General features: G+C 37.7%; 1 protein-coding gene across 2 annotated transcripts in view; it reads right to left on the reverse strand.

Moving 5' to 3' along the window:
- Gpc6 (glypican 6) overlaps positions 1-27,741 on the reverse strand; it is a 1,078,957-nt gene that overhangs the window by 773,949 nt on the left and 277,267 nt on the right. The window contains exon 2 of one of the 2 annotated variants that reach the window (XM_047552638.1): positions 24,651-24,809. The exons of the other annotated variant lie outside the window; for it this stretch is intronic. Coding sequence (XP_047408594.1) covers positions 24,651-24,809 — 159 coding nt within the window. The remainder of the gene's footprint in view (positions 1-24,650; positions 24,810-27,741) is intronic. 2 annotated transcript variants of the gene reach the window in all.

The following is a 27,741-nucleotide window of genomic DNA, read 5'->3' on the forward strand; positions in this document are numbered from 1 at the left end:
CATAGGTATATGTTTAGCCTTAGTGGGATCACTAATTAATATTATCATAGATATTTATGTCTCATATTCCACTAGAAATGTAACAGTCCAAGGGGATATGGTTTAACAGCAAGATTTCCCTTTTTGGTGAGTTAAAGCATACTACAAACTTAGATATGCATGAAAAGCTAGCTCTACCTAGAACTTTGGCAGGTATTTGACTTTAACAGTATTATCAATATGTTCAGTGACATGAAACGACATGGTATGTTTAAGAAAATAACTCAGGATGGCCAACAGATTATAATTAACAATAATTAATTTGATTAATATCACTGGAAGCCCTTGTCAAGTATAATAAGCAGACAGATAATTTATGTTTTAAAGCTAATTTTAAAAAAATCAGAGGAGATACCTTATCTGACTTTTGCACAAAGTCTGAAGAGTATATTTTTCTTATAATTCATTTGTACATTCAATATCACATATATTCTTAAAAATTATTCATGAGGGTCATGGTAAAAATGTAGAAATATTTAAAATAATGTATAAAATTATTGCCTCTCTTCTACTTAGTATCAAAAAATTAAATGTTGTATCAGAGATAGTAATGTGGTAGATGCTAGCCTTTAATTATTATTTAACAGTATATCATTACGGTAGGTTCCAAATACATTCTGGGTACATGAAGGTCTAAAAATATTTTAAACAAAACTAATTGTGGGATCTTAGGAAAAACTCTTGCCTTAAGCTCACCCCAGATATTAAGTCGTGTTCTGTAAATACATTTCAGTATTAGAGGTGGGGACAGATACGACAGGCTTGACACAAGGTCCCTTCCTTACCTTGCCAGTTCCCAAGCCTCAAGTGACATCCAAAAAAAAATAGGCTGGGATCCACAGACAGAACCAAATAAGTAAAAGATGAGGAAGTCCAGAGCATGCAGATTCCAACAGAAAAGTGATAATAAGCAGTTAATGAAGGAGATAGCCATGAAGTTTTAGAAATACCAATAAAATCAATGTATTAAAGAAAGGTAGCATATTATTAGATCCTAATGGGAGCCTCTCTTTCAGATACAAGACAGATGCCTCAGCTGGCCTTAAATTGTACAGAGCTGTTGCACATCCTAGGTCTCAGACAGAGCCAGATTTCCATCTCCGTCAAGCCCTGCTCTCAACTCTTGAGTTCTTCAGGTTCTCCTACTGCCTGGGCTTGTGTGGTTCCTGCCCCAGTGTGGTTATCTTAATCCCTCCCTTCTTTGTACCTCCTGGTATCTGGGTAGAACATAGTGTCACGAAATCTGCCCTTCCTTTCCCTTCTGCCCCACCATCCACTGCTCTTGAACTCAGCAGCTTCAAAGGAGACTATCATCATCATCATGCACATAAGTTTTGTTGGGTCAAGCTCACACCCAAATATACCACTTATAAAGAAAGAGTCATACGCATTATCATTCCCTGTTGAAAGCGGTTTAATATTGGTCTAATGGTAAGAAAAAGGTACCTTGAGTACTTCCAAAATCATAGTGAACAATGGGGGAGGTCTATTACATGGTCAGTGGAGGTGACACTACATCTTTGGAGGAAATCTCTGAATTCCACCAAAGTTTAAAGGACGCATCCTGAAAGACGTACATATGGACCTGTCTTTTAACTTATTTTTGCTCACTGAAAGTTTCCAATGTTTTTTTCAATGTTGATGAAGTAAAAATAACAATATTAACATCATTACTAAGGTCTTGGCACTGTCTATTGGATCCTCTTAGAAGTCAATTTCCTATTCCTAGCACCTCTGGGGTAACACTATGACCTATTCATAGTGTGCAGTGGTCTTTCATTCACTGGCCACCAAAGAAACAGTAAGTCATTTTAGAATACTTGACCACAATGAGCCACCAAGTAAGCTAAGCCACAAATTCTACAGAATGACTTTATCTACATAGCCCAATTCTTGTGCTTTTAAAATAAAATACCTGTTGAACAAGCAAAGATGAGAATATTCTTCTAACCTTATACAGGGGAGGACTTAACCAGTATTTTCAGTTCATCTCAGAAGAAATTTGCTGGAATATAAGTTTATAATTTTTAAAATGTATAGAAAAGCCAGGCCTTTGGACACACCACTTCTCTAAGAATTTTATACCACAGGTGTACAATACATATTTTTAAAAGTGTTAGGGGGGAAATGTAACTGTAATCATCACTTCCCTGGAAGTGATGAAGTGACAGAGGCTGAAGTGTTGCTCCATATCTTCCTGGGGAAAATGGAATGCGATCAGTCATTTTTACATGAAAACTGAAGACCAATACATGTGATCCAACAGATCACAGAGAATCAAGAAACATTTAGAACTGAAAGAAATCCTGGGGCTCATAGGATTCAGGGTTTTCCATTTTATTTTTCAGAAAAATAATAATTAATTGCATCATTTATATCTAAAAAATTCACAGTGGTCAAATGTACATAGAAATACCATATATGTTACCCTCTTTCCTTTGAATAATTCTCTTTTCATTTAGTAAATTTCCATCTCATGCTTGTATTCAATAGAATCCATCAACTATAAAACCTCTTGTGACCCAACCAAACAAGGTAGTCATTTCCCAGAATGCTCCTGTGTATCTATCACAGCACACATTGTATCAATTTTGCAACTATCAGCAGCACTGCCCCCAAGCTGACAACCAGCTTCTTCATTCTCCTATTTTCATCTTAAACATGCATCTCTAATAAAAAGGAGGAGATCCTAAACTGTGTGGAATACATGCTTTCTAGAAATGCACCAACTGAGCACTCTGTTAATAGAGAAAAAAATTCATTTGACTTCATCATGAAAAAAGTGTTAAGTTTATATAAGGAATATTAACAATACACATGTTTAATTAACATAGTTTGCACACTTTGTAAAAATAGCATCTAACAACATCACGCATAAGCTGAAATGTGCAAGTGGCAACTGCTTTTGCAGCTGTCTGTGGCCTACAACATGATTATTACAAAGGAAAATGAGAGTTTTACAGCATATCCCTGCCCCTCCACCTCTCTGGTCTCTTAAATATAGATAATAGCACTGCCTTATGGTCTGGTGGGAGCTGCTTACTGTCAGCGCTGATCCTAGGTCACCTATAAGGCCAGCTGTCATCAGAAGGTAATTTGCTCTCATTATTTTTTTCTCTACTCTTTCACTGTAACTGAAGTGTACACTGACCAGATGTGGTTTTAATGAGTCTATGTTTATAAAGCTTCTCAGGGTCTTAGATGAAAAGAAATAGCAATATACTTTTCAAAGCCCATTCAAGGAGCAATGTCCTTAAGAATCAAGAAAACAGATACTTTCTCATAAAGACACGATCAAGATACTCTCAATTATTGGAAAGGCAAAGAGTTGAAAGAGAAGTTTAATTTTGTTAATTCGAAGGATATACATTCCTTCATCCCAAAGGACGCTTCTTTTTAAAATGCTGCCACATAAGCAATGAACCAGTTCCCATTATAATTCCTCTCGGAGTTTTCCCAACACATTTTCATTTCCAAAATTGCAGAGGGACCAACACCTGTCAGAGTGGAGCAGGTATAAAACTGACGTCTTCAATTGCAGAATGTTACACTGAGTGTTATTCAAGCCCACTGACAACAGAAAGAAGAAAGGAGGAACACAGAAATGGAGGCACTGATCAAGGCAAGGAGACAGCATGGAAGTCATTCACATGCTCTGCAAGACTGGTGGCATCTGGGAGGGAAAAACCTGAACTTTAGGAAAGGGACACATTGGCAAATGGCAATTCAGCATTTCACAATGTGTGAACTGAAACACAAACAGACAAAATGCTACATTCTGATGTGAAATTTTTCTTTCTTGATGTTCTTAGATCTTGGGTTAAGAAAAAATAAGATTATTTAGAAGCAGCACAAGAAAAGGTATAGGGATTTCACACACACACATACACACAAATTACAAGGAACAACAGAGAGTTTAGAAACACACTTAAAGAATTGACAACTGTGGTGAGAAGTGGCCAACTCCTAAAACGTAGGTCCCAGTGAAGAGCTTATTTGGGATATGAAGTCTTTAAACACTGAAGCGGCCTTTTCCTGGAAGTCATTCACAGGACAGAACACACTTGAAAAAGAAACATCCAAATGTCAAAGTCATTCGCTTCCAGGGTAAAAAGTATTCTTCAGAACAGGAGAAAAACACATTTCACTGAAATTAAATGTTTTATCATTGATTTTGACATGAACATGGTCACTGTGGGATTGAATGAGGGGCAGAAAAACAAGACTTCCACAACCAGCCTCCGACCTAAGGGACTAGTGAGTGATTTTTGTCAGGCACAGTTGCCACTGTCTATTCTGGAAAGTTTCTTTTGATTGTCTGTAGTCCTGGTGAGGGAACCCAGGGCCTCACACATGCTAAACAAGTGCTCTACCACTGAACTACATTGCCAGCTCTTTCTAAAATTTTATTTTGAGTCAGGGACTCTAAATTGCTGAGGCTGGCCTTGAACTTGAGATTCTCCAGCCTCAGCCTCCTGAATAACTGGGATTACAGTGGTATGACATCATGCATAGTTTAAAGTATTCTTTTAAATAAGTACTTCATATATATTCATATGTGTGTGTGTGTGTGTGTGTGTGTGTGTTTTCACATATAATCAAATATCCAAAAAATACCAAAGAATGTATATTGAAATGTTTTTCTTCTTGGCCCAACTCCCAAAGACTGGCTTCACTGCTACCTGTACATATGACTAAATCTACTATATATATATTTATTTATGTACACACACACATACACAAGCACCTTATATGAGTTTAAAGAAAATTTGAGTTCATAAAAATGTTACATGACTGGTCACTAACAAAAAGAAAAAGTATGGGCTGGGGAGATAGCTCAGTTGGTAGAGTGCTTGCCTGGCAAGCACAAGGCCCTGGGTTCAATCCCCAGCACCGCAAAAAAAAAAAAAAAAAAGTATTAATTATTAATGAAATGAAGGGTAAATTTTCATTTGGGTTTTATAGAATATTTAGAAATTTTAACTATTTCTTTCCTTAGTGATTTTGCCCAAATGTACACATTTCCTGAATGAGCTAAAGTATGAAATACATATCTAAATATAACAATTTGTGCATTAAATAATATTCCATAGACTCAACTGCAACTCTGGCAACTTGCAACTCTAGCCAGGTTACTTATGTTTTCATTATTTCCTAAGGATGGACATACCATCTGCTGGTGGACTCAGTCTCTTCATGGTTCCAGCCTTCCCTTTTCAGGTCAACTACAAGGCTATCTATCATCAGAAAGTCAGTCTTCAGGTGGTCTTTCTTCATTTTAGCTAGAAAAAGTTTCAAACAGCTCCAGTCTCAGAAGTCTCACTTGCTACAACTTGGGTTGGAATCTTGGAGATAGTTCTGGTTGGGTCCCTGTTTTGCTATGTCTGAGATCCCATCTGAAAGAGCATCACACTGTCCAAGCACCACTCTTAAACTGGGATCCTGCCTATTCACTCAGGGCCAGTTTTCCCCCAAGGGTCAGTTGTGACTCTGCATGCCTTACATGTCAACTGTGTATCTGCATCTGCTTTGTTGGACCTTCAGCCATCTGCAGAGACTCCTGTTGGCAGGAACACAGATTGCCGGGTGGGACTGCTATTGGCTCCTCTACTTTCCAATTACTGTTACTTCCTCTCACCATGTTTTAAGTGTGGCACCTTTCACCTGGTCCTTTTTTTTTCCCCCTGTGGTACTTGGGATCGAACTCAGGGACTTGTGCTTGCAAGGCAAGCACTCTACCAACTGAGCTATCTCCCCAGCCCTCACCTGGTCCTTCTTGACACAGACAAGTTTAAGGTTATCACACCTCTTCTGTTAATTGATTCATACCCAATTTCATCCTAGTGAGGATGCCAAAACATAGACTTTTTCTCAAAATAATGTTTACCACCTAAAAATATGAATTTATTTACCAATGAAATAGAGCCCAGGGAGTGGAAAAAGCTACAGGGAATAAAAGAGTTGCCTGAACTTCCCATGACTGGCAGGAAATTTCACGTTGAAAACAGAACTCAAATACTTCATCTCATAGTAATTCAACTTATTCTTCTTGTGGGAGAAAGTACAGCTTGGTAAAAGGTAGAGATTAAATTAAGTCCTCTGTCTCCCACTAATGTGACTTCAGGCAAATTACTTATGTTTCTAAGCAAGAGTTTTCTGTCAAATCAGAATGAAAGTAATACAGCCCACCTCCTAGGATTGGTGTGGTGTTAAGGGCATAACATATGTAAAGCTCTTACAACAGTGCCTGACACACAGTATTAGTTAATAAATATTAGATATAATGATTGGTTAGACTTTGTCACATTGATTAGGCCAGAGAATTAGTTCCCTGCTGAGAAATAAAATGAAGAACCATTTAATTTATCAGAAAAATCTTATAAAATAATGTGGCTTGTTTGAAAAAAATAGAATAAGATTAACTATGTGCCAAAAGTGAAAATAAATGCTTATGTATATTATCTCATTTAATTCACAAAACAACTCTATAAAATAGGATTTATTATTTTGACCTTTTGAGGTGAAGAAATTAAAGTTCCACTGCATTGCCAAAAGCAATGGAGGTGGAAAGCACACTAGAATCTGAACTTGAACTTCTGACAATCTGAATACAGTCAAGTGACCTGGCTACAAAACCCACACCTAGCACTACAACGATTGCATTCTCTTCCTTTTGAGACCAGGAAGGGCACTAAAAAAGTCCTTTCCTCATTTTATTGTGCAACACAGGGGAAAGTCTCCATCAAAAACTACGGTTTAGGTACGAAAATAAACTTGGATTCAGCAAATTAACTTTCAGCACAGCTTTCAATGACTAGGGTCTCAGACTATTAAATTTTGAATTTCAGAAACACGCTTTAGCAAAGAACAACAGCTGCTGCTGAATCCCAATCCACAAAGCAACAGCCGTTGCAGCATCTGGACAGACAGCTACCAAAGCGACATCAGTAAATAAGGTGAAAGTCCCCATGCAATTTGACCCTGCAGAATCTTCTCCCCCCATTCCCAGGTCTGTGATGGGTGGTTCAAAGGTATCTCCTCAAGGAAAGCAAATGACATATTCTTTTAATTGTCTGTTCAGGCAGAAGTTTGTGACCTTTGCTCTCTATCTATACAATGGATGCTAACGTTGCCAGCTGGAAGTAAATGGAGATTTTAATTGAAACATATACAACTATCTCCAACTGGGGGGTGAGGAAAGAGACTAGAGAATCTTTCTAAGTTATATATAATGAGCACCCAGCATGCTGGCTTAGCTTTCCACACATGATCCTCCATGAGCAGGGCTTGTTTTGCAAACAAATAGTCAAAACGAAAACCTTTTAGCCCTAGTACATTACGCACCGCTTCCTAATATCACCACTGTCAGCTTATGTGAAATACAAAGTGTAAGTTAGGATTGTGTTTATTTTTTTACCCGGGTAAAACAGAAAAGAGAATCATATAGGCCTGCATTTTTAGAAAGAAAAGAACAACAGGTTATTCTATATGTTATGATTACAATTATTGATATACTTGTGCATTCATCTTATTTAAAATATTTTTATAGACACCTCTTTCTCTTTAGTCTTAATATCTATCTAAACTCTGTTATTTTTCTAACCTTTATTATTCCAGTGGAAGTAATTAATTATAGCATTTAAACTGACTATCCTATTACCTAATGGAAAGGAAGAACAACTTCTGCATTTAGTGTGAAATGCTGGCTACGGACCAATATGGAGGATGTTTGCTTAAATGGCAAGAAAATGTTTGTGAAGACAAAAAGTTCATTAGTCATCCCTGCTCACGTTCTTTAGCCTTTCTAAAGGTTACCAGTGCTTCACTTCTTTCATTGTATTGCTTATTTTAAAGGGGACATGGCGAGCGAGGTTAAGATATTTAACAACAATGATACAGTTCTTGACTGCTGCTCTAATACATAAAAGGTCTAAAAATGAAGCCAACGGACAAGGAGAGTAGAGAACACAATCGTATTTAGGGTTTTACGTTACAGGGAAGACAAACGGCTGACCTTTCCACTCTATTAGCAAGGCAGCCTCAATTATGCTCCCACAAAATCACAGGGCTATGCTGGGCGGTGAGCAAAATTCTCACAGAGAAGTAAAATATATTGTTATTTTTTTCTATTTTTTCAACACTGCCTAAAATGAATGGGCCTTAAAATAGGCTTCATTCAGATGAAGAGAAGAACAGAACAGAACTAGATGACTCCAACAAAAGGATCCTAATGAAGAACTCAATCACAGGGCCAGAAGAGGACTTCCTTGGTCAGGCTCTGGCATGTTCTCTGAAGGGCGAGCACTGAAAAGCAGCATTAATTATGGGTAAGAAATCCATTTTGATGTGCAGGTGATACTGGGTGATGTTTATTTTAAGGAATCTTAATGCCTTGCCCTATTCAAAAACTATGCACAAATGAACATGGTTCAATATTAACCACAGCTAGCGAACCTGAAGATAAAGAAACACCATTAGTCATCCCGCCATGCACCATGGCTCATTCAGCCTTGGCAGCATGCCAAGAGTGTACCATGGAACTGGGTATCATGCCATTCCTGGTAATTCCAACAAATGAAGACTTTAGCTACCTTTAAGAATTACACATTTTTTTTCTAAGGATTTAAGAGTGCTAAAAAGAAACTGAAAAATCAATAGGCATTTAATAAACACTGTAAAAATATACACTAAGTAAATATGCACGTCTTTATTAAAGTAGACTTCAACAGGGCTAGAGAGGCTCTGAGATTTCCAATGACCTGAACAAATAGAAGGCACAAAGCTATTTGTATTCATGCTGCCCAGTGATCTATGCATTGTCAGTTGTGTACTAAATGGTTACTGAAAAAATTCAACTCATTATACACACTGGGCAATTATCATCAGTCATGAGTTCATCACTGTTGATGGTCCGAATATTTCTGGTAGGGCCCTTGTCCTATGTAGCTTTATATCATGTCATCGGGGATCATTTATGCAAGATATTTGATATAGAAATATACCTTTTTCAAAAGTATAACATGAAATTTAGCAATTTTAATATGCTTGCTTTTGCAACTGGTATCTGACACTACCATGATACCACCATTTTAGTAGGACAACTGATTTTGTAAACTGAGAGGGATGGCCTTATGTAACCTACTGTTCATTTTCTTAATCAGATAAACCACTTAACAATTTTGTAATTAGAACATGTACGAGAGAAACACGAAGAGTACCCTTGCAGAGGAAAAGTCTACTCCTAATCCGATCATCCTAAGAATCACTATAGAAAGTCTGCCATACATGATCTGAATTAGGGTCACCTATTTTAATACTCCTTGACATACATAATTCACATACATGGATAATACAAAATCATACTCTGTCATAGATCACTGAAGCTTATTCATTATTTTAAAATACCATTACACTAAACACACTAAAGCACAGAGGAACCAACTGAAAGCCTTTTGCTCTCTAATTCACATGCCTGCTGTCAGCCATCAATTAAACAGAACAAATCCCATGGTGTAAACTTTGTTAGAAGGTGTTCAACATGGATTTTAACTTTTGTCTGCATAACTTCAAACTCAAGAGCAGATTCAATTATTTAAATGAAAATAAACAAGAACACCCATTGATTTTCAGAGAATAGGCTAATTTTTCCACATTTACACATACTGCAGGGGCTTAATAATGGGCCCATTCCTCTTGAGTTAAACATTCTTTGTTCCACTACATGGAATGATCTCTGTTTCACTCTGGATTCTGCACCTCCTTACCATCCACGCAATTTCCACATCTCCAAATCCTTCCTGACTTTCAGGACAATTTTCATTCTGTCTTTTCACAAAGCTGTTCATGGTCCTCTTTTCATGAAATCATTTCATTCTAATATTTTATGTGCTGTCCCTGTGGTTCTATGGGACTCTCAGCTCCTGTGGTCAAGAAGGGGAGCTGGTGACCAGGTTGAAGGGCAGCAAAGAGCCATCATATGGTAAATGCTCACTCTTTGCCAGACTCTTGCTTGACTCCTTATATACATGGTATTTCCAAAGCAGACAGTACTGTGAGACCTCTATTTCAAAAAGGAAAAGCAATTTTGCCCAGAGACCTTGAAAAATGTCTAACACCACTTTGTCAATAAAATATGCATCCTATACTTGAACTCTAGGGTTGCCACCTCCAGCCTTGGCCATTTGCAGGGCTAATTTTCTAAAATGGAACTTGACCTAATGTCCTAAACAAAGTGGACCTTTCCCCAATTACGGAAAATGAGTAAAGAAAAGACTGTAGAGACTACTTTAGGCTCCTGACATCTGTGTAGGAAAAAACAGAGTTTCTTTGTTTAGAACTAGCAAATGGAAAAATAATCTCAACTACTGAAATATAGTCACACACACACACACACACACACACACACACACAAACACACACCAATACTTGTTGGGAATGTGTTTAGGACTTTAAAATCATATAACATATTAATTCAAAGTGGCTCTCCAATTTCTTCAGTTTCAGAACATAATTCTGAGTTCTACAACCTAAATAGAAGCTAAATATTGAAAATGGTAGGGACTTTTGCTTGATTGCTAAACCTCTCTTTGTATGAGGACTTGGAACACGCCTGAAATATAATTAGAAGTTACCTAGCTTAGTGTCATGGTTTGAATTGAGATACCCCCCCAAAGCTCATGTGTTTGACAATACAGGGGTGTTCCAGGGTAAAATGGCTGCATTGTGAGAGTTGCGACCTCATCCTCATCCTCAGGGGATTAATCCACTGACATGGATTGACTGAGTGGTAACTGGGAAGTTGGGGTATGGCTGGAGTAGGTGGATAACTGGGATTTATAGTTTGTCCTTGATGAGTGGAGCTCACTCTCGCTGCTTCCTGGCTGCCATGTCCTATTTTTCTCCAAATGACATTCCATCATGATGTTCTTCCTCATCTTGGGTCCAGAACTATGTCATCAGCTGTGACTTGATCCTCTAAAACCATAAGTCCACAGTTAATGTTTCCTCTCTTAAGTTGTTCTCCTCAGGTCTTTTGATCACAGTGATGAAAAGGTGACAAAAAAAAAAAAAACAAACCTGGTGCCTGAAAGTGGGGTCATTTCTTTGAATAACATGACTAAGTAGTTCAGAAGCTTCTGAAACTAGTTTGTTGGGGGAGGAATTTTGAGAAGCTTAGAGAAGCAAGTTGGAAAAGCTGTAGAATGTTGTTAGCAGAGTTCACGGGCAAGTCTGGTGGGAGCTCAAAAGATGAAAATGCCAATAGGACTGTGGACAGTAAAGTCTGGGTCCATAAACTTTCAGAGGAGGAGAACTCTGTTAAAACTGGACTAGAGACTATTCATGTTTTGTTCTAGAAAAGAAGCATGGAAGGAGGCCTACATGGCATTCTGTCACAAGATGGAAGCACTAGCCAGGATCCTCAGGGTCCATGGGCCCCATTTTCCTGTCCTGTGTTCTGTGAACAGGATTTTCATCTGTGAGCTGTAAGACAGTTTGTCAGTGGTCTATAAAATGGCCCTTCTTTGTGTTAAGTGAACAGATGTTCCTCTGTGGTTAGTAGAACTAGGGCAATGGAAATTCACTATATAGTCTGCCAAATAGGTTGGTAACTGCTTATGCAAGGCTTGGCCTTTGAGATGTACGGCTAGCTTAACTGCAAGCATATAAAGGACAGTATTATACACAGCAAAGACAGAAGCAGCTTCCTATGTGACATGTGCTCCATCTCTCCCGAATAAAGCTTTTCTCCTCAGATCTCAGGGGGTAGAGGTAGACTGAGTCCTTCCCATGATTGCAATGTTCAGGTCTCCATCTGGGTTGTGGTGGTGAGCCGGCATACCAGGCCTTTCTCTGGTTTTGCAATCCGTACAACAGAAGCAGGCTACATTTTCCCCAATTCCTAAAATTTTCTGTGAGGCTCCATTTAAAGGTGATGGTCTAATCAATCTGGCAGAGAAGTCCAAGGCAGCACAGTATTCAGCACAAACACTGCTGGTGGCTTTTAGCCAAGTTTACTGTGATAATCAGCTGCAGAAAGTAGGGCAGAAAGATTTGGGGGGAAAAATGCAGTATGATCAGAAAAGTGAGTGTAATATTGGGGATAAGGAAGTTCTGGTTATTAAAGAGATTACAGCTACTAAAGAGATGCTATGTACTTTACCCAGAAACAATAAGAAAAATGGCTTAGGGGCATCTCAGGAATTGGCAAGACCACACCCACCTCAGGCTCAAAGGATTAAAAGTAAAAATTTGTTTCAGGAGAATCCACAAGTGTGCTCTGCATGCACAGGAGATTCTAGAAATTGTTTCACTACGTTCAGCTGCCCAGATACTCAGAAACTGCTGCAACCACATTCCCAAGAAGCTTGGCTACTGTTTGAAATGGGGACAGATCTTGACTTTTAATGCATGGTTCTGGTTTTGAAGGATTGCAGCTGCTGAAGTTAGGGGTCAGGGAAGCTTCTGCCAAGATTTCAAAGGAACACTTAGTAGGCCAGGCAATGTGCAGGACATATGGAGTACCTGGGGACTGGTCATGAGCGGTTGATGCATGAAGATGTGAGAAGGAAGTCAAAGGCTGCAGTGGAAACTCTGGAGATTAAGAGGTGCCAGTAATACGGGATGTCTATTGAACAAAGCTGCAGGAATCAAGCAGAAACAAACCAAGAGAGAAATCACACGGGCTGCAAGCAGCAAGGCCTTCAGGGTAGAGCTACATAAATCTTTTGGAGAAAACATCACAATGCCAGTGTCCCAGATGGTGGACTTGGAGCTACAGAACCTATTTGCTTTGGTCCCATCCTTTCTTTCTCTGCCTCTAGTTCTCTCTTTTGGAATGGAAATGTTTACTTTGTACCACTATATATTGGATATATGTGACTCTCTTTTGATCTTTACTCTCACAGTTAAAGAGTTTGTTTTGAGTCTCAGATATTTTGGACTTGGAATTTTGACAATGGTGAAACTATTATGAGTATGGAGACCCTTGGAATTGGACTAAATGTATTTTGCATTGTGTGATAGGTATGAGCTTTTGGCGGCCAGGGATAGAATATTATGGTTTAGATAGGAGGTGTCCCCCAAAGCACAAGGGTGAGACAATGCAAAAATTTTCAGAGGTGAAATGGTTAGAGTATGAGAGGTATAACCTTATCAGTGGATAAATCCATGATATGGATTAATTGGGCAGTAAGTGTAGACAGGCAGGGTGTAGCTAAAGGAAGCAGGTCACTGGGGATGTGCCTTGGGGGTTTATATTTTGTTTCTGTAAGCAGAGTATTCACTCACTCGCTCTCTTTCCTGACTGTACCACGAGGGGTACCTTGTTTCTCCACCACACCCTTCTCCCATGCCATGTCCTGAGATGCTTTCTACCATGTCCTTTTGACATGATTCTCTACTTCAACTTAAGCTCACAGCTATAGAGTCAGCTAACCATGCACTGAACCTCTTATACTGTGAGCCAAAATGTTTCCTCCTCTACATAATTCCAGTCAGGTACATCACTCACAGCAACACAAAAGCAGACTAAAACACTTAGGATAACTTTTTCAGGTAATGCAGATTGAGAACAAGTCTGACTGACCTAATGATCAAGCAGATAAAGTTAGCAAAACTTTGTAGTATTGCTCAAAGAGAACATTTTAAAATTTTCACATTCTATACTTTTCTTTGCTTAAATCTCTACCTTCCTGGGAGGATTCATGTTATGTACTTCCTTGACCTAATCTTTAATATAAATCTTGATACATTATATCACCCAAAGCTTCAGAACTATGTTGCCATAGGCTTCGACTTTTACTCCACATAGAGACTATAAACTGAATTTCAGTAAGTATCCAAAGTTGTATCGATCACAGATCACATGTTACACAGTGCTGGGTAGGGGAATGCTATCTCCAGATAACAGCATGGCCCACTTCTCCTTCAGAGATGAGAGTCACTTTTAATGTCATATTTATATTTAACAAAGAAATTGCCCCCCATTTTTACTTTTTTATCAGAAGTTATTTGGGTAAACTTTCATGAAGAACCAAGTATTAGTAATAGAGACTTTATATCTCAGTTTTCTCAAAGATCAGGATTTTGCTGTTGTTTTCTTCCAAGTTATACATAAATTTAAAATTTAAATTGCTGAAAATCCTTTAACTAGATAAAGTTAATTTTTTTCTACTTTTCTATCACAAGCATATTATGTCCAAATCAGAAAATGCCATTTAAAATAAAGTTACTTCCAAGCACTATGGGGCATACCTACAATCCCAGTGACTCCAGAGGCTGAGGCAAGAAGGGTCCACAGTTGGAGGTCAATGTAAGCAATCTTATGCTCTCAGCAACTTAGCAAGATGCTGTCTCAAAATAAAACATTTAAAAAAAAGTGCTGGGGATGAAGCTCAGTGTTAAAGCATCCCTGCATTAAATCCCAGGTACCAAAAGAAGGAAAAAAAAAAAAAAAGAGAGAGAGAGAGAAAAAAAGAAAGATTAGTTACTTGACCTTAGAAAACATCCTAGCACAAATAGTAAACCACAAATCAAACAAACTATTTTATGGATTGTGAAAAATAAATACATATTTGAACCCATGAACTATAAAATAATAAAAGAAATTTTTGTAGTGTACAATTTTTTAAAAATGTCACGTAACAAATCACAGTATGGATCTGCAAAAGATCAAATAAATTTTGGGTGTAAAAAAGGAAAAAAAAAAGCATCATTTGCTGGGCAACAAATGGAAACCTGTTTTTGGTCAAACTTATACGGATTTTAACATGCTAGAAAAAATATTTGAAAACCTCTGTCAAATTTCTTTGCCACCATGCTATGTCCTCATAGCTAATATCTCAGCTCCACTTAAACCAGGGATAACTGAGTGACCTGGAGACCACTGGTTTCATAAATGCAGGATGTTTAAGCAAAACAAAAACTTGTTGGCTGGGGATGTAGCTCAGTGGCAGAGCACTTGCATAGTATGCACCAGGCCTTGGGTTAGATCCCTGCACTGGTATTTGGAAAAAAAAAATTTTTTTTTCTGAGTAGCAGCCAGACCGAAGAATAATAATCTCCACTGCAGCAACAGGGAAACTGCATGTAAACTGATCCTCCAAGAGAGAGAATCATGTTATCTTTACCTCCCAACATTCGTGTGTGTGTGTGTGTGTGTGTGTGTGTGTGCAGACATGCACACACAGGTGTGACAGAACACATCCACCCTGCTTCTTCTTCCTTTCCTCTAGAGAACTGGGAAGTTAAAATGAGTTCCATTAAATCCAATGGAACTGTCAAAGTCATTTGTGACTTTCAGGTGTCTGGAACCTAAGAACCAATAGATAACTAGGATTCAAGGCTTCCTCTTTTCTTCTGTTGTATTTATTATAGGAACTGAAGTAACTTATCTAACTAGTCTGTGCCCTTGGGTCTGCATACGTTGGTATCATACTCAGACAACCCAGCAGCAATATTAAATATGTTCCATATTAAGTCAAGCATAGGAAAATAAAATAGAAATAGGAGACCTAATCCCTATACTTAATGAGCTTGGACTCCAACAGAGAATATGCAATGGATCATATTTTTTAAAGGAACGCTATTAAAAGAATCCTAAATAAGTGAAAATGATAAGGTGTCAACTGAGCACTACAGAGGAGGAGACAGGAATCCTGAGAGAACTAAAGCCCATAATGAACACAGAATTATTGTCTCTAACAGAGAAATATTCAAAGGAACTTTCAGATACAAAATATATAAGAGGTAAAATTGCTTCAAACCTTGGAGCTCATGTTTCCAGATACCTTACTTCAAAGTTTGCTTTTCATTTTCAAGCTGTTTGTATTCAATTAATCTAGTAGTAGGGAGGAAAGAGTGTGAAGACTATGAACTCCTATATACCATCATCCCAAGAATAATATTTGTCTATTTAATGAATATAACAAATTTTTTGAAAGAATGGCACATTCTGAAACTGTAATGAGTGATTTTTTTTTTTTTTTTTAACTTTCCAGAGGCTTTAAGAAGCATTTTAAAAATGTTTATTGTTAGCTGGTCAGTGACTCTTCCTCCATATTTGGTTCAAAATTCTTGTCTGAATGAAATACTTGCAATCATAGGAAATCCATTATTTAGGAAAGCTCCTTCTTCCATAAATTGCTAGACGATCCCATTAGCTCTTGTTGTAGTTAATTATTCAATCCCAAATCACTGAATAACTACTGAATGACACAAAAATGTTATTAATGTTTTAAAACCCACTTTCATGGTCTTTTGAATCTTGACATTTGTGTTTCAATATAATGTTAGTCGATTTTCTGTCAATGTAACAAAATACCTGAATTGATTGACTTATAAAAAGAAAAGGTTTATTTTGCCTCCCAATTTTGGAATTCCAGTTCATGATCAATTAGTCCTGTAGTTCTGGGCTCCTGACAGGTAGCATATCATGGTGGGAACATATCACAGAGTGAAAAGCTTACCACATAGCCAGGAAGAAAAATAGAGAACTTCTAGGAAGGGGCTAGAGTCTTGCAATTTCCATCCAAGATACACCTTCAGTGACTTAAAGATCTCCAACTAGGTCCCACCTTGTAAAGGTTCCACTACTTCTCAATAGTACCACCCTGGGAAGTGTGTGTTTTACACATGGACCTTTGAAGTCATTCAGGTTCCAAACCATACCAAATATTTTGTTTATCTTTGTGTCCACATATCTTGTAAACAAGAGTTTAACACTTTGAATCACACAATAGGGCAATCTAAAGCTTACGTGTTATTTTAACGAGTTCACAGGAATAAATTATAGATGCCACACCCAGGAAAACAATAATAGCATACTGAGTGGAAGCAGAAGCTAAATAGTTTTGACCTGATTAGTTGCATTCACTTTCGCAATTTAGAAATGGTATACTCAGTGTAATTTATTATGGAACAGACAAGAAAAGAAAGGAGCGATACTAGTTGATGCAGTTGTGCATCTACCATGAATTCACAACTTGAAATCTTCTATCATGTGCATGTCCACTCTTTTTTAAAAAAAATCTTTTATTATGGATATTTCAAATAACTATACAATCACAAAAATAATCCAATACATCCTATGGACTCATCAATCAGTTTCAACAATAACTGTCTTTCTTCCCATCCTGTTCCCACCTGCCCATCTCCAGGACTTAATTAGGCCTTGGTTTTGAGTCACTTGAATTTTCTTCTGAATCTTAGAGTCTTAGAAGTACGAAAATGATTTTTTTGTGTGGCTTTACCATTTTATTTGTTTGTAAAAAGGAAATTCTGTATTTTCTCAGTGGAAGAGAGAATAACCATTTTTATTCCTATTCCTGATTGCTAAGGAAGATCAGTATCCTGTGATACCAAATCCAGTCAGAGGGAGTGACTTCTCTATTTTCCACTGCTGTGCAGCTCTAACTGGAGACAATGAGTTCCCTAGTGTCACATACACTACGTAGTTGGACCAGTCAACACTGAGAGACTGTGTTTTCAGGTGGAAAGACAAAAGTGTTTCCAGGGAGTCCTAATTTATGCCCCCATTAAATATTTTTCTTGATTTTCATTAAAATAAGAAAATCAGTTTTTTCTCTTCAGTGGCAGATCAATTTAACTTAAATAAAATTTCTCCTGTAATTCACCCATACTTACTCAAAGGATTAGTGAGCCTCTGTCAGAGCACAGATACTTGTCTGCTCATTAACATTCATGACCAAGAACCCTTCTGGTAGGGCTGGTTTCAGAGTCTGATAGAGCAATACTTAAAAGAAATTGGCTTGTCTGTGAAACAGCTGCTCAGCAAAGCCACCATGCAAGGGAATTGGTGATAATAAGATGATAATATTTCAACTACACCAGGAGCATAACGTATTTTAAGTTACTTTGAGGTGTGTGGTAGGGGTCTGAGAATTAGAAAAAGATTGGTAATGTATCACAGAAGCCATGGAGCAGTTGATTAGCAGTGCACATCCTTAGGTTTGAGAGAGGAGCTAAAGTCTAAGGGGGGGAATACAAAAAAGGGAGGGAGGGAGAGAGGAAGGAAGGAAGGAAGGAAGGAAGGAAGGAAGGAAGGAAGGATGGAAGGAAGGATGGAAGGAAGGAAGGATGGAAGGAAGGAAGGAAGGAAGGAAGAAAGGAGGAGAGATTCCACTTGTACAGAGATCTGAGTTCTTCATGCACTGCATTCAAAGGGCCCGTTAGGATGGATCATCTCCCTCAGCATTGTGCAAACAAGGCATCTGTGATTTATAAACTCACCCACTAGCTCCATCAAAAAGCCAAGTCCCTGGTTAGCTGATTTTCATTTTGGAAGGCCAAACTTTTGGGAAAATTGGCATATTACTTTCCAGTGCCAGTGAGACTATTTCTCTAATTTCTAAAACTCACCTCAGCATATTCTGGTTTAAGAAGACTTTCTTTCACACAAAATGCCTGTCACTGCGCCAGAAGCTTGGGCATTCACTTTATCGCTTCCTACCATGATTAACATTGGAACCTCACGAAATATAGTTAGCCTGCTATTCTGTACAATGATGAAGGGAACCAATAGCACAAGACATGGCACCACTATGTCTATTAAATCTTACAATGACATCATGGAAGTATGATGTGTGTGTGTGTGTGTGTGTGTGTGTGTGTGTGTGTTTGCACGTGTGCACTCCTGTATGTGTGTGTGGTTATGTCTGTATGAATCACTGTGTTAGGATAAGAGAGGAAGCCGTATAATAGTTGTGAGTGCCTAACTGCATTTTATTTAGAAAATACTTATTGCTCTGGAATTCCTGGAGAAACCCATTTAGAAAAAAAAAAAAAAAAGTCAAGGTATTGAGGAAAACATTGTTTGTAAGTAGCAATAGGAGATCAGATGAGAACTACAGTATATTAGAACGTGGAAATATGCACCCTCTCCTGCATCTCCACCCCTGTGAAGTAGCATAATCTCCTTCCCCACTAATATGGAGAAGGACCCTAAGATTTGGTTTGGTCTGTGAAAACTGGGAAGAAAGAGCATCAATTCTCTAGACCTTAAGGGGCATCCTGCCCGCACCCGTCTGGCTTGAGAGTCTGCAAGTTATACCAAGAGAAGAATGTGACCAAGATAGAATGCTACTCCCCGAAGAATGGGAGACCTCTAGAGTGAACCAAACCAAATCTGTCATTTAGAGTCAAATTAAGATGAGCACAGCTTAGGACAGCCAAACCAAAGATGTATTAAAGAAGAACCGTGCTTCTGACTTATGCCGTAAAATTGTGGTTGGTTTGTTACAAAACAATGGCAGACAGAAACAAGGAATAAAAAGTCTTTGCAAAATATTTACATAATAGGTATATGATAAATATCAATATATTAATAACATTGAAGGCAAATCGATATCAATTATGTTAATAACATGTCCTAAGGACTCTGTGGACCTGCATACAAAATCCCTGGAGCCTGTCTCCTCATACCACTTCAAAAATGATCACAATATTGACACATTCTTTAGGGGCAGCCAGCTCTTCAAAAAACCTGTGATTTCTCTAAACAGAATTCTTACCACCTCCTCTGTTTCCAATGAAGTTCTTCTTTAGCATGCAGTCGATTCTGACTTCTTTAGTGTTTGTCTTATATTTATGTCTCCCCCAAAATATAAACCCCTTAAGATGTCAAGAACATAATTAGTCGTGCTTAGTCACTTTAATCTACTACACAATTAGCCAAGTCCCTTCTACCTATGGGGTTCTGAAAAACAGGTTTTCAAACTGAACACACAGTGTGCCCACATGCACACAAAATATCACCCATGTGACAGGAAATTTGGAGGATTCTAACCATATGAAAAGTACTTAGGGTTTTTTTTTCTCCTCATATAAGTGCATTCTCTGAGAAAATTAGGCTATATTTTAAAGAAGTCATTACATTATTGTCATCTCTACAATATACAGATGAGAAATGATATTTAAAAAGAAAACACAAGCAGATTTGCAGCATAAAAATATTATGCTTCTGTATATAAATTATTTCCGCATTCAGTGCAATGGGTATTCGAAGGTGCTACAACAGAATAAGTTCTTCATGAAGATGGAAATTACTGTTTGTTTTTTTATTTTGCTTTTAAAAATGTACTTGCTGCCAAAATCTCTGGACAAATGTATATCATTAAAATACATAAATAAAAACCAGGAAGAAAAGAAAAATAATAAGATGAAGAAGAACATACTAAACACAAAACCTCATATAGAGCTCTCAATGTGAATAAATTTCCACTCAAATCAATCCAAAGGAAAAGAAAATAACCAAAATAAAACACCCATTCGAGCAAATAATCCATATTCCACAGACATTCTTAGAGAACAGAGCGTTAGCATCTAAATCAAGATGGAAAACACTATGTCTTGTGAGATATGGAGAATAAACAATGGGCCTTCATTGATTCAATAACATTTTTTGCATTCCCCTGTAATTTAGGCACAGATTCCAAATGAACACTCTTTCTACTTTTTCCCAAATGTGGCCAGATTCTTTACCCGCCAATATCACTAATGCCTTGTTAAAGAAACATTAATAGTTTTTCGCCAGTGTCCACTTGAAATAAAAGTTGAGTTAGAATTTCAACCAAACGTTGATTTCCTATAACACTACTATTTAAAAGACAGATGTACATATCAGGTTACGCTCTTGGCTTCCTCGTTCTTGGTGGAAATTGGCAAGTCATTCTCTCTCCAGGCTACAGGCTCCTTAGGGGCTCGGGCTATATTTAGGTGAGCAATTTTCTTTTTTAAGGATTAAAAACATGTCCTTCCACTTTTCTCTGACGGTCATTTCCACTTCCTCCCCACAATAACTGGGACAGGACAGGCGGGGGAGATAGATGGATGGATGGCTGACCATGAACTGTCAGCCCCTTTGAGGGCTAGAAAGCACAGGGGAGATTACGGGGTAGAGGTGGCTAAGAGCAAGGGTCCTCCTGTGCTGGACCTGGGGCAGGACCCTGACTCTGTCACTTCATATTTGTGTGACTCTACCTTATAATCTACCCCTGATAAATAGGGTGAGCATCTTGAAGACTGAGGAACTATCTCTAGCAGAACAGCAGTCCTCCCTTCACCAGGATCCTAACAAAGCAATTAGGAGCATAAAAGTCGTACGTGTTTAGACAGAAGTGCCAGTTTGACAGGTCCCTGAACACAAAATCCATGTTAAAGAGTGGGTGCCCAAGATGACTTTCCCTTTGGTCTGCATTTTAATTGTTAATCTGCTTTTGGACTTCTGGGTACCTAAGGTATTCAGCATGGGCTGGCTTTTCATCCAGGACTCTAACCCCTGGGGAGCAAAACAAAATATAGGTTTGGCTTCAGAGCATATTGAGAATACCCCTGGATAATTCTGAGGGAACTCTGTAGTTGCCCTCCAGACAAAAGGGGGAGGGGCTTGCAGGGGTGACTGATGGAAGCCCGGGTGGGGATTTGCTCAGGGAAAGGAGAAAAATAAATAAACAAACAAACAAAATCCCATGGGACATTGGGAGAAGCACCAGTGCCAAGAACATAAACCTCTATTTTATAAATACCCTTGATGACATTTCAATTTTATCTTCACAGGAGGGGAAAAATGTATCCAGTTATAAGAAAATTCTCTACCGAAGAATAAAATTTCTACAAGTGGCACTGTATACTTTTTCAATTCCTTGTCCATCAGCTGAAAATGTTAGTGTCAAAGGACAGTAAAGCAAATTGGTGATTTTAGAGAAGTTGAGGAAGAGTTCCTAGGAATTCAGGTTTAGAGTCCCACCATCCAATAAATATTTGCAATTGTAAGCAGTGTTAACTTCTAAATAAATCTTATAATAAATCTTAGCGAAAATATTAATTAAAAGCTAGGAAAGAATATGACCATGAATAGAATGTGGTTTTATGGTAAGCATATGAGAAACTCAGATTTTAAAATGGGATCATGATTGCCAGAAAACAAAAAGTTAAATGGAATCAAGACATTGTAATATAATAAGGAAAGCAACAACCAGAGACTAATTATCACAGTGATTAGATTCAGCCTCTCTGAACTGGCTGGCTCACACATATCAGAGCAGTTGAAATTGTTGCTGTACTTAATGAAAGTAGGAAGGAAAGTCATTGCCTCCATGGTTTTAATTAAGCAGTAGTTTTTTTTTTTCCTCATAATAATAACTTAGATCCCACAAAGACATGCAAAATACAAATGACAAATCTACACCTCTGAGAAAGTGGGATCAGAGACAGAACCTCAAACAGAACATTCTGGATTAAGAAACTCTTGTAATAATGTAAAATGACTCACTGTAGAATATACTGAAAAGAAATTCAAAGTCCTTCAAAGTACCACTGGTTTCATGTGAGAAAATAAAACTCAGAGGTAACATTCTACAACTGATCCTAGATAGTCTGTACTCCTGAGAACTGATATTCATCAACAAATGCCAGGAGGAAGTGTTTTTGTAAAAAGCCAATGGAGGGGCTGGAGATGTATAAGGTCCTGGGTTCTATTCCTAGGACCAGAAAAAAAAAAAAAAAGGCAGGAAATATGATGGTGTCTTTTAAAATCGATGTGACATGATGATAATATTGTTAAGAATAAGTTTTTCAAGATATGACTCAACAGGGTCATGTTTAAATTGTTTTTGTAAAGTGTGGCTGATATTTTTCCCAGAAAAAAAAATCTTAACTTCTCTCTCATGGCAGCCTAATGCAACTGTTGCTAAAAAATTCATCACCCATGTCAGATCTAAATCTGAGAAAAATTAAGGTCTGTCAGACTGATTGACATGACACCCCTAAGTACATTGGAACAATTTAAAACACACCTGGAAAGAGAGAGAGAGAGAGAGAGAGAGAGAGAGAGAGAGAGAGAGAGAGAGAGAGAGAGAGAGAGAGAAGTGGGGGCACATGCACTTCTTTAATAAAACAAAGAGAAAGTAGATCTGGAATTAAGTTTTGTAGAACACAAAATATTAAAAGCTACTCATATGATAATACCAGAAGTATGTGGTTCAGTATGTGAATAGCTTTACTTATCAAACAAAAAAGCTCCCATAAAGCTACTAAACATTTAATATTTTTATTAAAAGAAATGTATGATCAACTGTGAATATTGCCCTTGATTTATTTCAGCATCACTAGGAGCAGAGTTTTGTGAAGGCACTATGTTTTCCATTGACATAGATAAAAATCAGCAGCAGCAGATCACTTCACCCGCTTCTGTAACAAATAACTAGACGTCTCAATTTGCCTCAATTTGAAATGATAGATTGTCATCCCCCACACACAGAGTCCCTGAATGCCACTAGATTTGTAATCCGTCAGTCAAGGGCAACCCTTTTTCTACACCCCAGTTGTATTCAAGGGAACAACCAGCATTGCATGGCCACTAAACAAGGAATGATTTTCATGTATATCCCCAGATAAATTTATCCACAGACTAAGAGACAAAAAAGGAATGTGAAGATGTTGAAACACACTTGCAGAAAAGATGACGTACCAGTCTTGCAGAAAAGACGACATACCAGTCATGTACATGGAAAATGTCACATCATCATGAGGACCAAAAACACAGGTGAACTACTCTTTTATAACTTGAAGGGTTAATTTGAAAGAAATCAGTGTTACAATAATAGTTTAAAACAGCAACGAAGAAGAACTTTTGTCCTATGACACAGAAAAGAAAAAGAAAAATTTTGGTAAGCTTTTCTAAGCAGGCTCTGCTGTGCATTAACTGAACAGGGTAAAGAAAATGAGTAGCAGCTCTTCTGCCCTAGGGCAACGTGACATGTCCAAGGGGGACAAGGCAAGCTTGCCACAGTTTCCAAGTCTGGTTTACAAGGAATCAAGTAAGGTACATTCACTTCTTGAGCACTAAAACAACTACACCATCCAAAAATATTTAACCTTATTGTCATCATTATTAACACTGCTTTTAAAAATCAGATTGCACTTGAATACTTCTCTGAGGCTCTGATGAGAAAATTCAGTGCTGAAATTCAGTAATAATTGCTTTTGGTCTTTGTGCTTTCTAATGCAAAAATGTTTATGTAACCAATGGAACAGAGAAATGAAGTTGATTGCTTATAATCAGAAAAGAGAAGGAAGGTCTAAATCCTATGCATAATGTTCATGACCACCATGTAAGATATGTTACATTATCACAATGGCAAACTCTAAAATAAAGGAGTCTGTGTCATTGGCAGCTAAGACAAGTCTGTCTTCTTAAAAGTGATGTTATATCTCAAGTAATCTTAAGTGACACAATTTTTTAAAAAATGAAAATCCCCACATGAAAGATGAAGACAAGCCACAGTGACAAAACCTGAATTAGAATCACCCTAATAATGAAAAGTTGAGCTAAATCTTTCAGAATAAATTTTATAGGCAAAGCACAAATGCAAAATGGCTTTTGGTTAACTCAGATTTTTCCAAGATTTTACTGTAAAAATAACACACTGTCAAGAAAGTTCATGCTTTTCCTAAAAATAGACAATACTATAAATGTTTAAGACGGAATGAAAATCTCTTTCAAAAAACATTTTTCATAGAACAGCACAATTCTCATAGAAAAGCACACTGTTTCTCTGTGAAAAACTAAAGTGAAGCCAAACGGTTTCACCTACCATCAAACTTCTTGTGCCTTGACACAAAAGTGGTCCGCACAAAATGGCTGGTCTCTTCCACAAGGTTCTCAAATTCTAGTTTGCTCTGTTGGCTCAGCTTGTCTTCCATTTCTGTGGTGCAGCACGTATATTCCTGAGGACAGATTCTTAAGTGCTCCCCTGCAATGAAAAGCATCCAAACATGAGTATAGAATGGTCAGGCTTTGGGGTAGATTCTACATGTTTCCCTTGTCTAACACTTAACTCAAATCCTGGGGTACCTCACCCTGCTACCCCCTAGCCATGGGCATGAGCTCTCCCTGGGCCTCAGCATATCTGCATACTTAATATTCCAAACACACCTAAAGGACTTCAGATGAACCTGGGAGTTCTTCTCTGCCCAGCCCTCGACCCCATCATGTAAGCAAAGGTGTATTAAAACCCTCAAAGTAACATTTTTTTTCCCTGCCTTTATTTGAAATGTACCAGGCAACACCGGATGACGAGACATGTCACAGTCTTAAGGGTGTTTGTTTTTGGAAACCTCAACAAGGCAAAGAAAGACATTGGGTCCCATCACAACAATGGGCAAGAGCCTGTGGTAAGAGTTTCCTGTTCCCTCTGCCATTTGGACTGTGGGAACAAATGAGCTCTTCACCAGGTGAAATTGACAGTGTTTTTTAATGGCAGGTCTCCTGTGCCACACATTCTTCAGTTGACATTTCTTGTCAGAGAGAAAATGTTCTGGAAGGAGGAAGCCACTGAGGGGTTTAATTAGTGCTTATGTCATATGGAAATGTAGAATAAAAGGGAATGAAATATTTAATGCAGCCGATTTATCTCTTGATCTGTCAGGCTACTTCTTTTGACAATATAACTTTCTTTATTGCTATTTGCAAGTAGAAGCCAATCTTTTGCTTTATGAAATTAAAATGGTCTGTTGTTGCACAAAATGTGAGTTTCTGATTGATGTAGCTCAATTTGTGTCAAAAATGTTTATCAAGGCCCCTGGAGCAAAGAAAAACCCCACTCAATGTCCTGCTAAATAAAATAAAAATGACCCCTGAGATTAATGTCACTAGGCTACAGAAAACCAAATGAACAATTAAAGATCACTTTCTTTAAATGGTCTTTAATAATGATCTTTAATAAAGATCAACAGATATTTGATGCTATGATTAAAATTTATTTATAACATTTAACGGCATATATGAAGGAGTGCCCAGCATGTACGAGGCCCTAGGTTCAACACCCAATACTGTTAAAAAAAAAAAAAAAGAAAGAAAGAAAGAAAGTCATAATTTCTGTGAAATACAGGATGCCTAGTGGCTCTTCTAGTTTGGTACTAAACTCCAACATTAAAAAATTAAAGATAAAACATGCTATTTGTTTAAAGATTGTTTAAAGAAAAATGATCTTTATTAAATATCTATTAAAAGTAGATTTCATATAATTCATAAGAAAGACCATAAAAATCACATATTTATTTTTAAAAGGAAAGGACATACATCATTCTTGAGAATGGTAATCACCAAAGTCAGGTCAAAGTTCTTTCCCAGTAAGGATTCAGGTGCAAGTGAAAGGTTCAAATACTTATAACTAAAATCTTTTATGTCTTAAGCTACTTGAGAGACAGGAAATGTCTATAATATTATTATTAATTTTACTGTATGATTAAAATAATTTTCAATAAAACCTTGGAAGTATGTTCTGAAAAAGAGTAGTCACTACAGTTTTGCTAGAGAGGAGGTCAGGGGGTAAATATGAAGAAAGAAATACAAGCTGCCCTTGACATTCAGAAGCCAGTCTGGTACTGACATTCTCCCACCACACAGACAATCTCATGAAACACTAGTCCCAGACAAGATTATTCCGAGGGCACAATAAAATGAGACCCAGCAAGGTCACTGCATAATCTCCTCTAAGCAGAGAAAACAAAGCCACCGTGCCATACAAAGGTGCCAAATACCTCCTCTCTTAGCCAAAATGACCAAATGGTACTTATCATTTGCAAATTTATCCTTGTACTAGTTTCCAATTTTTTTTTTTTTGTTGGGATTTTTTGAGATTCCTCATTATAAAATTACCTATTGTGACATTATCTCCACTTTCTGACAGCACTGAATCCAGGGAAAACCCTTAGTTCGTTGGACCCTCCCCCAAATTATCCAAGTCAAACCCACATCCTATATAGACTCATGCTAAGAGCCTCTGACTGAGACAGTTCATTGTTCCCCATGTTGGATTGTGGCTCCTCCCACGAATGATAACCAAACTTGTTCACCACTATGATGTTCTTGTCATCTTTGACCCAAAGGCTTTGTCAATACCAAAAGTAAGAGATTGTGAAATTCTCCCCAAAGAGATTTTGATACCTATATCCTACCAAGAAGACTGGCTCTAGAACTTAAGGCACCTGGAAGGGGTGACTTTTTCAAAAACAAATGGTCCCTGAATCACTAATTTGCTTTTCTACACTGTTAAGCATCATTGAAAAGGCCAAAACAAAACTCATACACAAAATCGGTCAGTGTTCTAATGATTTTGTCATTCATGAATTTCTTCCATTAAAAAATAATACTGTAATGAAGATCAGATCATATTCTAGTTTTCCTTCATATCTTTAAGTATTTTGAAACTAGGATATTCAGTGGAGGTGCCCTTCATGGTAGGGCACTCATAAGGGCAGTATATGAAGTGAGAATATTTTCACTATTTTCAAAGCAAACATACTTTCTTCAGTGGAACACCCAATACTGGATTTGTGCACCATCACCTAGACAGCAGGTGATTTTCTCAGTTCTTCTAACTCAACTTTGGTCAGCATTTTTCCATGGATCTTAGTTAATTCCTTCTTCTTTCTTAAGAGCATAGAGGAAGCCCTCCTTGTTTCTTTGCCTGGTGATGTGAACAATTCAAGAATTGCAGGAACCAAAATTGGTTTTAACTTAGCATCATTCATGAACTGGTGCACATGACCACTATGTGAATCAGTGTCCTCAAATGAAATCGCTTCCCTAAGTCTGCACATCCTCTCTCTATGCTTGCCTATCTCTGTCTCTAGTTTTCTTCTATCAGGTCCCAATAAAAAGAAAAAGAGATGGGTTGATTT

Source organism: Sciurus carolinensis, chromosome 5, assembly GCF_902686445.1.
Source record: "Sciurus carolinensis chromosome 5, mSciCar1.2, whole genome shotgun sequence".
Classification (NCBI taxonomy): Eukaryota; Metazoa; Chordata; class Mammalia; order Rodentia; family Sciuridae; genus Sciurus; species Sciurus carolinensis.